Raw genomic sequence first — 11,718 nt, 5'->3', positions numbered from 1 at the left:
CGCCCGACCAACCAAGGGCTCTTGATCGTCACACCCAATCGGTCGACCAAGACCTTTGACCATTTTTAACTTTGACCTCCACATTAATAAGTCTTTCTCCCTTTAACCCTTCTTTGGTGGGATCCCTCTTCGTCACCATATCATCAATTATATATCCAAATTATGTTTCTTACCAACTTTAATCAAGAACTTATAAATACTCTAATACGAGCTATCAGTAAAACAATAATTAACTGAGAAATCACTAAAACAATCGTTTAATTTAAACCTGTACATCACTCATTAGTTTAACAAAATCTGCTTATCAAGACCTTTATGCGTGGTCACAAGTATAAGGATATTTTTTGGCAACTAATTGCAGTTGCTAAACATGAAAACAATACATGATGCAAACTCTTATGTTGCTCTTGGAGAAATGGTAGGTTAACAGTTTTATTGGCGAAAGAAAAAAAACATACTGTAGTTTTCCACATTCATTATTTGACAATCAGGAATTCTACAGCTAGTGTCTCTACGGGGGCAGCCCACAGCATCTTGGACATTGGGACGGATCAAGATGGTACAAATAACATACTCGTACGACATTGTAGAAGGACGAGCTAACAAAGATCTTGATAGATAAACAAATAAACAAAAGCAGTGCAGCTAGTAGCGGAGCAAATAAGTACGGCGTCTGAACCAGTTATAATCTGGAAGGGTCTGAATAGGTCCCATGGCTGCAAGTGCTACATCCTGCATCCCCAAAATTGGATACATTGTTATCCCTCAAAAGAAAAACAAAAGGATGAATAATAACAGAGACAGACAGAGGGCCCTTGTGTCTATTATTTGCTTATATGTATGCTAAGCAACTAATAATGTTTCTGTCGGTTTGACACATTCAACCCAACTGCTTAAACTGGGAAAAAAAACAAGCATCCATAGATACTTATGGGTACCCACAATTTTAAGCAAATCTGACCTGAATCAGATTAATATACATGATTGTGAACCTAAATCAAACTTAATCACGGATACCAAATTCTCTAGTAGCGATTGCCATCCCTGAACTCAATTTTGTCAAGTTTGCTAGGCCAGCATGACCCATTTGATGATCTCAGTTTGACAAAAGTATCCAACTATTATGGCATGACTGACCGGCATGTCCCATCAACCTCCTTAGGACATCCACGTCAGTCATGCACATTCCTCCAATCATAATATGTGTTAAGGCTTTCTTAATTATAGCCAGTTTTCAAGTTCTACCAGAAGCAATTGAATGGAACCAATATATGTATTTGGTTCAATTCAATTTGTGTTCAAAAGATTTCTGTTATGAAGAGGTGAACCAACAAATACCCCAATGCAATTCCATGTTTCTACGTCCCTCCATCACTTAATACATTCCTCCAACAATAATATGCATAAGTGAAGACATTTTAGTTATAGTAAATTAATTATCCGGTTGACATAAAGGAATTGAATTAACTCGACAAATGTATTTGGTCAGGTTCAATCTGTGTTCCACGATGTTTTGTTATGAAGAGGTTCAAGTAATGACATACCGCAATGAGATTCTAAGCTCCTGCATCCTTCTTTCCTGATTTAATTACTAGGAATTTAATCACAGAGACTAGTAAAATAAGAAGGCTTTACCTGATCGAATATGAAGCGGTTTGCAACACGCTTAACAGTGCTTGCATCTACTGCATCTATTCTTGCAAAAAGTTCAGCAACTGGGATTCTACGACCATAAGTAAGTATCTACAAAGAAAAAGAATTAGCAGCAAAAAGATGATGGGGCTACGATTGGCCAGAACATAAACTTCCTGTAGAACTCAGTGCTACCAAGCAATCATCATATGGTGCCAAAAGTAATTACCTGACGACCAATATCCTCAGCAATAGGACTGCTACCATCAATGTGAAGTTGAAGGGAAGATTTAAGCTGTAAAATCATTAATTATTTAGCATATTATAATTGAAGAATACAACTACAAATAAACTTGGCCTGCCCGCTATTCAGATTATAATTGTTAGACAAGTCAGCAATAAGGATTATTTTACGCCATTAAGCTCTATCCCCTACTATATCATCATCTATACTTAAATAAATTTTATCTTATCTTATTTTATTGTTACTGAACCAAATCTTTTTTTTGGCCTTCCTCTTCTTTATTTAACGTATGTGTTTGTCATAGTTTCATATCGCCTGACTAAAACATTTATTGGTCATCCAAGTACATGCTCGTATCATCTTAAACATGTCACTCAAAGTTTTCCTCAATAGATGCAACTCCGACTTTTTCTCTAATACTCTCATTTCTTATTTTGTTCATCCACGTATGTTCATACATTCACCTTAGCATCCTCATCTCTACAACTCTTATCTTCTGCTCATTGCTCGAGTCATAATCCAATATTCAACTTCATATAACATAGCAAGTTTAACTGTGATTTTATAAAACATTCCTTTAAGTTTTAGAGGTGTTTTACGATTACATAAAATATCCAACACTCTCCATTTCAACCATCTTGCTTTGTATTCTATGTAAGACATCTTTTTCAATCCCTCCATCGTTTTGCAAAAATGATCCTAAATACTTAAAACTAGACAACTCGGCATCTCCCATCTTAACAATTATCTTATTATGTATAATATTGTTAAACTTAAATTTCATATATTCTGTCTTTATTTTACTAAGCTTACAACCTTTTCCTTCTAGTGTTTCCAGCTAAGATTCTAGTTTAGCATTTACTCCTTCACATGCTTCATCTATCAAAACAATATCATTTGCAAACACATGCACCACGATGCTGTGTTTTCAATATGTGTGCAGTAGTTCATCCATAATTAGTATAAAAAAATTAGGACTTAGAGTTGATCCATGATGTAATCTTATCTTTATTAGAAATGCTTCAGTTACTTCGTTCGAAGTCTTCACTCTGGTCATTATATCCTCATACATATCCTTAATTAAACTCTATCATAAAATTTTTCTAAGCCAATGAATATCATGCGCAGATCTTGTTTTTGCTCCTAATATTTTTCAATTAGTTGCCTAAGAAGATGCATAGTTTTTATTGTCTCCCTCCTTAATCTTTTTCTATTACTCTTTCCCAAAATTTTATAGTATGACTTATTAATTTAATACCCTTATAGTTTACATAATTTTATATGTCTCCCTTGTTCTTATATAAGGAAACTAAAGTACTTATCCTGTATTTTTTTCATTTTCAATATCATATTAAATAATTTTAAGTCATTCAATACCTTATTTCCCTATGCACTTCCATACCTCTATAGGAATATCATCCGGTCCAATGATTTTTCCATTATACATCCCATTTAAAGCTTGTTCTACTTCTGAAATTTGAATTCTACGATAAAACTTATATTTATACTCATTGACCTACTTAAATTACCTAAATTAAGTTAGTCACACAAACCTGCATTAAAAAATTATGAAAATACTTCATTCACCACTCTTTTATTTCTCCATCGTTCACTAGTACCCCATTATATTCGTCTTTAATACATTTTATTTGGATAAGATCTTCCTTTCTCTCACTTTAGGTATTTTATAAATGTCTCTTTTCCCTTCTTTTGTATCTAATTTTTTATATAATCATTCAAAAATTTTATTTTTTACTTCATTCACTACTTTCTTAGCATCTTTCTTACTATTGTATATTTTTTTAAATTTTTCTCGTTCTGATAAATATATAATTTCTTATAAGCTGTTTATTTTTCCTTCATTTTCTCTTGTACTTTCTCATTCCGCTACCAAGATTCCTTACATGATGGTACATGTCTCTTTAACTCACTGAGTATACTCTTATCTACTATTTTCAACTTTGATACCATCTTATCTCATGTTGTATTAAAGTCACCGTATATTTCAATTTGCGACTTTTTATTCCCATTTTCGAATATGACCAAGTGTCCTTCTCTTTTCTTAAAAAATGTATTAGTTAATATAAGATCATATGTTATCACAAAATCCAATATAGTTTTCCTTTCTTCATTTTTCATTCCAAACCCATAACCCCATGTACTCTCTTATATTCCTCATTTTTCATTCTGACATGTCCATTTAGATCAGCTCCTATTAAAATCATTTCATTTGACAAAATATTTTGTAATACTCCATCTAGGTCATCCAAAAACCTTGATTTGGTAGCTTCATGTAATTCTAGTGTATATATATGTTAATTACGTTCATAATTTCTTTCGCCACTATTATCTTATGGGTTATAATTTTATTCCCTTTTCTAACTACTCCTACAACACCACTCCATTTTTTATTTTACTCTTTCCTATATACTATAACTTAAAACCCAAGTTCTCTATCATCTTTACCGCCTACCCATTTTGTCTCTTGTATACACAAAATACTAATTCTTTTCCTAATCATCGCATATACTACTTCCATTGATTTACGGTTCTTCCGTGTTCCATGTTTCAAATATTAGACTATTAATTTTCCTATAATATTTGTTTTTATCAGTGTGAAAACTCTTACCTATTTAACACTACACCGAAATTCTCATGGAGATGTAGCGATCATTATCGATACATTACAGTCATGCCCTTTAACGTGTTCCTTCATGAGAACAATTAGCATAATAGTTTAATGGATTCATTCATTAAACATTTGTCATAGTTTAATGTCGGCTAGCAACCTAACGTAACCCTCCTCCTTTAACCGGGCTTAGGACCAGCAATGAATCAATTTCAAAAGATCTAGCCATAAATTACAAAATTAACCAATGAAAAAAAAAACCCCTAATAGATTCAAACTAACCTTGAGTATCTAGTTGGTTACACATATCTATTCTTGACACTATCAGTAGCCTTTTAACTCACTTTTTAACTAGGTTAGTGTAAAGTTTACTTTGATCCCTTTACCTCTCAAACATGTGAAGTATGGCCATCCGTAACCAAGTCTAACAAAATTTTCCTTTTAGCCTACTACAAGGCACATGATGATCACACAATTCTCATCTTACCTATTTTAATCACCTTGGTCTTATCCTATTACTAATACTTTTATCAATATTTCCAAGTTAAATAATAAATCTAAAATATCTAAAACTCTTGCATCCATGTGATGAATTTTAAAACCTTAAAATTGTCTTAACAAATTGAAGTTAATTTTGCCAATCATATATGCAAACATTTGGATAATTGATCAAACAAAAGATCTTGAAAGCATATTCTCAATTATAGCAATCCAAGAAGATACATTGTTCTATGCAATGAATTACACTTCTGTATGTTTACATGATTACATGGTGTTAATTATAATGTGCATATTTATGTTCTCTGCATCTCCTCTCATCTATGTACCATAAGTAACTAACTTGATCTAAACTAAAACCAAGAGTGTAGGTAAATAGATTTAAAAAACCAATAGTGCTAATGCAAATTACAGACGAACAGTACAGGTTTTTTCTATCTGAAATAATTGTACGATGTGCACATCTTCTACATCTAATTCATTGCATTCTCAACACTTTAAAGGTTCTGTCTTTTCCTCCCAATAACTTGCATTTGCATCAGGCATTTGAGTTGCAAAATAACAAAAGAAACTCAAGTGAACTTACTGCATACATAACTAGCAACAATCACCCAAATTCCAACCAATAAACTTGCATGTTTTCTCTAAAGAAATTTTATGGTAACCTAGGATATACCAACACCATTTTAGTTACCTTAGCTATTAGTACCACAAAATCACACGTTCAATATGTTTGTGTAGCTTCACCAAAAAATGGTTTTATTATTAATGATGTTAACTAAAGAATTAAACTAATAATATGCTGCAAGTAGCAATCATGAAACAAAGTGATGCTCATTGGAGAAAAAAAATAATAACAACCTTTCTGCATCAAGAGTATCTAGATTGAATTTATCAAGATATTATCTTCAATATTTAGGAAATAAGTACGCAAATTCACAAAGTATAAAAGAAACTATATATGGATCACTTAATTACTTGATTTCGAGCACGAGTAACATCATCCTCCGAAACTTTGTATGACAATTTGCTTATCTCATGCATAATTGCATAGGCCAAATCATCCAGGCAATCTGGCTGAAAATGAAATATGAAAAATGTTAGTCATCATGCATGCGAAACAGGCAGGAATTGAATGCAGGTTTGCAACTAGAATGAGACAGGGTTCATGCTCCATTATTGTGATATACCCATAATTCATACAAATACTATTTATGATGACCTAACACAACTTAAATAGATTTCACAAATTTTGAAAGACATGAAACAAACTGAGAAAGGGTTTAGCTCTGAACTGCTTAAACCCACGACAAGAACAAATCTCTAACAAATTTAAGAGAAACCAGATGAATAGCAAATGGTCATAGGATCCACTGCAAAAAAATTTCCTAAATCATCACTAATTTGTAACAAAGTTCAACATATCAGATTCAAATCAAATAAAAAAATCATGTATGCCAATCAATCGCACCTTTATGATGCATGCTTAAGATCTCATAAGCTACAAGGAACAGATGGCTAACCTTGGCAACTGCATAAACACCAAAGAGGCCAGTATCCTTGTAGTTTGTGTTGAAGGCCATCACACTTTCTGCAATCTCATTGATAGCAACTCTTTGGATTAGCTCTGAACTGCTTAAACAATGGGTAGATGGTCATAAAAGAGCACAAAACTAGAGAAGTTAACAAGTAGTAGTACCTAACTATAAACATAAAACAATCACCACCCACCCCATATGCTTCCCCCCGCCTGAATTCTTGTCCCAAGAGCCCAGCATAGACTGCATAACCATTAAAGCAATAGAATCTGGATCTGTCCAAGATGCTCCACTAAATGCAACCGCAAATTGTGCAAGAGGAATATCATCATCTATAATCCTAACCTGAATATCACACACTGTAGCAGTCAAAGAAAAAATTTCCACAAAGATAACTGTCTAATAGAGGTTAACTTCTCAATCATCATCATCGTCATCATCTTAACAAAGATAACACATCTAAGATTGATTAACTTCATCATCATCAGAGCCATGCTTGTCCCAACTACTTAAGAGTTGTCTGCGTAAATCTTAGCTCTCCATTGAGCTTTACGCAAGGCAATATCAATAGGGTTATTCCAATTAAGAAAATCATTTTTCATTATATTGACTATTGCGTTTTCAGATTATTTTCTCTGATTCGTTTCTCTCATTTTATAAGTGAGGTTGACTTCATAAACAATTATAACACAATCTCACCTCAGAACCAGTAAATACAGCTGGCTCCCTTGCAGCCAACTGAGATGCTGTAGTAGGATCATTTGACAGCTTTGGAAACAAATTTTTCACTAGCTCAACAAGATTGTCATGTTTAACGGCACCAGCTGCTGAGATAACCTAAAACATTAAAAACAGTAACAATGAAAAGATAATTCTATCCCCCACACAAAAAAGTGGTATCTTAGTTTGACGAAACAAAACAACACAAACCATTCTAGGAGCTGTATAATGAGTTGATATATAATTCTTAAGATGCTCTTTAGTAATCGTCTTAATGTTTTGAGCAGGCCCCAGTATAGTTCTGCCAAGTGGAGTGTATTGGAAAGCAGTCGCATGTAAATGGTCAAAAATAACTTCTTGAGTTTGGTTCTCCACCTGTATTTAAGAGATAAAGGCCATAAATGTAAAGGACCAAACCAGGAATATTAACATAATAAAAAACTTGTGAAAGCACTGTAATTGCTCAATTTGACTGAAAACATGGACTCAACGCTAAATGCACTTCAGTCAAAAACAGCAGAGTGAAATGATGCAATCATGCAATATCATGCATAAAAATCATGGTCACCAGACAAGCATTTTGAAATTATATGATGCACACAGGAAAGAAAAACAATTAAAAAAATATCTGTTTCAATTTCTTACAGAAGTCTACCAGATTAAAAAACCATAATATGGGAGCTCCAATGAGATGAGTTTGAAGAATGATGCCTTTTTTAGATCTTTATAAACTGCTTGTTCGGACTTTAATCAATTAGATTAACACCATCTGAACTATCTCCCCTTATCCTCGTGCAATTTTTAAGAGGGGACTCAACAATCGTATTATCTCCAGTGTTAAAAAAAAAAAAGTAATACAATAACAGAATTTAGGGTGAATGAAGATGGTCAAGCTAAGCCGACTCAAAGGGGGACTTATGGATTATTTTCCAATCAAGTAAAAATGCTAATGATCAAAGACGTAGAAAATGCTGAACTTTTACCTCCTCCATCTCTCTAAGAATGACATCTCGTTCCCTCTCAATGCGTTTCCCATCAAAAGACGAATTCTGAAGTATGTCCGCAAGAATTTCTAGCGCCTTGGGCACATCCTTATCTAAAACCTTCGCATAGTAGGTCGTTTGCTCCCTCGACGTGTAAGCATTCAGATGTCCGCCCATGTTCTCGATCTCCTCCTCGAGCTGTCGAACCGTCCGCGACTCGGTGCCCTTGAAGATCATATGCTCCAAGAAGTGCGCGGTCCCGTTGGTCTCGTCCGTCTCGAATCGGCTCCCCGCGTCGATCCACACCCCGACGGTGGCAGTACGCGAGGCGAGGGTGGACTCGGTGGCGACGCGGAGGCCGTTGGGAAGGGTGGTAACGCGGGTCTCGGGGGCGGTGAGGATGGCAGTGTGGTCCGCAAGGGCAGGTTGGGGAGAGGCGTGGCGGAGGAATCGGGGGTCGGGGTCATCGAGCTTCTTGATCTTGGATCTGACCGCCTGGACGAGACGATCGTAGGGCATGACGGGGGGTTTGGCCAGTGAAGGGGCGGCGCCCTTGATTGACAAAGCATCAGCAGCATCGGTGGAGGCTGATCGGCGTCCGGACGGGACGAATCGGCGGCGAGAGAGTGCGAAGAGCTTGCGGATCACCATGACTAGGCAAGAATCAAGGATCGGGAAGGGAGATAGAAAAAAAAAAACAGGTCAGGCGATGGATGCAGCGGTGGCGGAGGAGGAAGTAGCTACGAGAATAATCGGATTTGGGCCAGTTAAGACCATCCAAAACGATGTCAGTTTGGGCCTAGTTGAAGCTACCTTATATTGGGCTATAGTATTGGATGGGCTTCCATTAAGTCCGCATTCAACCCTCCATTTGAGTCTATTTGGAGCATCCTCAAACTACAAATTAGGTCCAACAATAAGGAGTAATACTAATACATGCGTATACATATAAGATATAAAACCCATCGTTGGATATGGCTAATTGTTATAATGTCAGTAGCACAAGTGTGGTCATCCATGTGACTCTCATAATGGTTGGAAAGAGGAAGGAATTTTTTTTGCCTCACCTAATCAATTAGGCATCTCATAAAGGCATTGCAATGTCCTTGCTTTCAATTCCTTTTGCAGCATGCATATATAAATTTGTAGTGGAAAAAATGTATAGTTTTTTCGTATTTATCGCATATTTGTTAAGCAAAGAGCGTTATAAAAGTTAGAGTCCAGAAAAATATTTTTTTTTTTTTTTTTTTAAGACGGAAGAACATAATGGACTTAAATATTTAAATTGGACTTTCATGGGCACTGTGATGTGATGTGAGTTTTTTTTTTTCCTTCTTCAATTGGATTGGCCTGAAGATAAAGACTTCTCTTTTCTGATCTCTAGGTTTTTTTCATGTTTTAGTTGATTTGTCATCTCACTTGACCTTTGTTTTGATCTTTCCCTTGGACTAACTAACTAACTTTGTGTCAATCCATATTTAAGTATTTCATTTCTAGTCTCATGTAATAGAGTTAGAAGTTTTATGTGGCCCGACAGATGGGGGAGAAAGGTTTTCAGATGTAATCATGCAATGACAGACTTGCTGCAATGCTATAATATAATATTATTTTTTTAGTTGATACTAGGTATCTCATTTACGATGATTATGTAGGGATTTTCGGACTGCAAAAATCGTCTTTTTGCATTGCGGAAACCCCGAATCTCATGCCACCGGATCCGTGCGAAGTTTAAAATTCATGTACGAGTTTCTCTACTCCTAGATCTACATTAGATCTACAAGATCAGAAGGTATACCTTTGAAGCGATGCCCTTCGTTTAATCCCGCTCGTCCAAATGATGCCGGATCTCGAGAATGTCAAAGTAGACACTCCTCTATGTGTATCCACACGAACAAGGAGATGAAGAAAAGACACTAGAGTGTGTTAACACCCTTTGTGCCTCTCGGCAATGGAGGAAGAGAGAGAGAGAAGAGAGCTTGAGGAAGAAGATGAGAGTTACACACAAAATGAAAAACCCCTCTCTTGAATAAATTGTGGCCGACCACATTAAGAGGTTAATAACCTCCATGGAATACCAAGAGTCACAACTCTTGGTAACTCCCATGAGGTGGCATCCCACTTAAGCAACCATGATGATGTGGAGCATCATCATTGGTCCACTCTTTGCCAACTCACCAATGAGGTGGCAAATGGTCAAGTCAAACTTGACTCTTCATCTTCCTCTCAAGTCAAGTCAAACTTGACCACTTCTCTCCCATGGTTGATCAAATCTAACCATTGGTTCATGTCAATTTTAATTTAATGAATCTCTATTCATTGAATTAAATTGACTCAATGAGTCTAAGTTCAAATTAGACTCATCTAACACATGAACCAAATTGAGTCCAACTCAATTAGCCTAATTTGGATTACTCTTAATCTAATTTGGTTCATCACATTGACCTAATCCTTTAGGTTCATCAAATGAACCTAATCTCCATCTAATTGCCCTTTGTGTGTGACCCTATAGGTTCTTATTGTTGGATCGTAGACGTTCGATAAAGGGGGGTGAATGTCGAAAAACGTTCGAACAGGAGTAAACGCAGCGGAAAAGTAAAACAATGCTAACACAATTCACTTTACTTGGTTCGGAGCCTGTGTCGACTCCTACTCCAAGGCCCGCGGTCGTTGACTTCTTTCGGTGGGCAATCACTATCAATTCGAATATTACAGAGTTTAAGTACAAGAATTGACAGAGAAAGAAAATGCCGACAACAGAATGAAAACAAAACCAGCACTGTGTCGGAAAGCTTTTCGTGGCGTCGCGAGAGCACAGAGGAGCAAATCTTGGATTCTAAGTTCTTGTAGAAGCTTCACCCCTGCCCCTTCTTTTATATGAGGCTCGGGGCGCCCCGGATCCCTTCCGGGGGCCCTGTGAGACGTGGCAGGTCCAACTAGCGAGCTCCACGTGGCGACGACGCAATCAGGATAAAGTTGCCTCCCGGGCGCCCAGATCCCCTCCGGGCGCCCGGACCACCTTTTTCCAGGGAACACCTTTCCTGCAAAACAAGGTTAGTCCGAGGTAAATAGATAATGTATATCCTGCAAAACAAAGTGTTAGCACAGTTTATAAGTTAAATATAAAAGGTATGACTTAGATTCCGTCTTTCCGAGACCGGTATCTAGTCACGATCTCGACTTAGATATCCGAAATGGATCTAAGCTGGATCGACGCCTAATGTTCCCTTCCCGGGAACGCGTCCTCACAGTCACTCCCTTCTAGTGACTTATCTTTACTCACTTGTCAGACGTCCGGTCAGCCCTTCGACCCGTCTGGACTTCTCGCCAAGCGTCCAGTCAGCCCGTCGACCCGCTTGGACTTCTCGCTAGCTATCCGGTCAGCCCGTCGACCTAGCTGGACTTCTCGCCAAGCGTCCGGTCAACCCGTCGACCCGCTTGGACTTCGTGCCAAACATCTGGTCAGCCCGTCGACCT

The 11,718-nt window shown here is 36.8% G+C and overlaps 1 protein-coding gene across 1 annotated transcript; it reads right to left on the bottom strand.

The window, feature by feature from the left end:
• Positions 1 to 384: 384 nt before the first annotated feature.
• LOC122001485 (probable mitochondrial-processing peptidase subunit beta, mitochondrial) lies at positions 385 to 9,006 on the bottom strand. The gene is made up of 9 exons (XM_042556253.1): positions 8,245 to 9,006; positions 7,472 to 7,636; positions 7,241 to 7,378; positions 6,735 to 6,886; positions 6,527 to 6,635; positions 5,982 to 6,080; positions 1,862 to 1,927; positions 1,636 to 1,743; positions 385 to 732 (listed from the first exon to the last, which is right to left on the bottom strand). The coding sequence occupies exons 1-9, from the start codon at positions 8,893 to 8,895 to the stop codon at positions 646 to 648; spliced, it is 1,575 nt and encodes a 524-aa protein (XP_042412187.1). The 5' UTR covers positions 8,896 to 9,006; the 3' UTR covers positions 385 to 645.
• Between the last annotated feature and the right edge of the window lie 2,712 nt (positions 9,007 to 11,718).

Source organism: Zingiber officinale, chromosome 7A (assembly GCF_018446385.1).
Source record: "Zingiber officinale cultivar Zhangliang chromosome 7A, Zo_v1.1, whole genome shotgun sequence".
NCBI classification, from domain to species: Eukaryota; Viridiplantae; Streptophyta; class Magnoliopsida; order Zingiberales; family Zingiberaceae; genus Zingiber; species Zingiber officinale.
The sequence above is the reverse complement of the archived record's forward strand: the minus strand, read 5'-3'. Positions and strand labels throughout refer to the sequence as shown.

What these genes read in the sequence shown, in the direction of transcription:
- LOC122001485 (XM_042556253.1), bottom strand. Translation starts at nt 8,895, where the DNA reads ATGGTGATCCGCAAGCTCTTCGCACTCTCTCGCCGCCGATTCGTCCCG. An exon ending in GTGTTTATGCAGTTGCCAAG is followed by an intron (nt 6,081 to 6,526) that starts GTTAGCCATCTG and finishes TTTCATTTTCAG; the next exon opens with CCAGATTGCCTGGATGATTT. An exon ending in ACCGCTTCATATTCGATCAG is followed by an intron (nt 733 to 1,635) that starts GTAAAGCCTTCT and finishes TTGGGGATGCAG; the next exon opens with GATGTAGCACTTGCAGCCAT.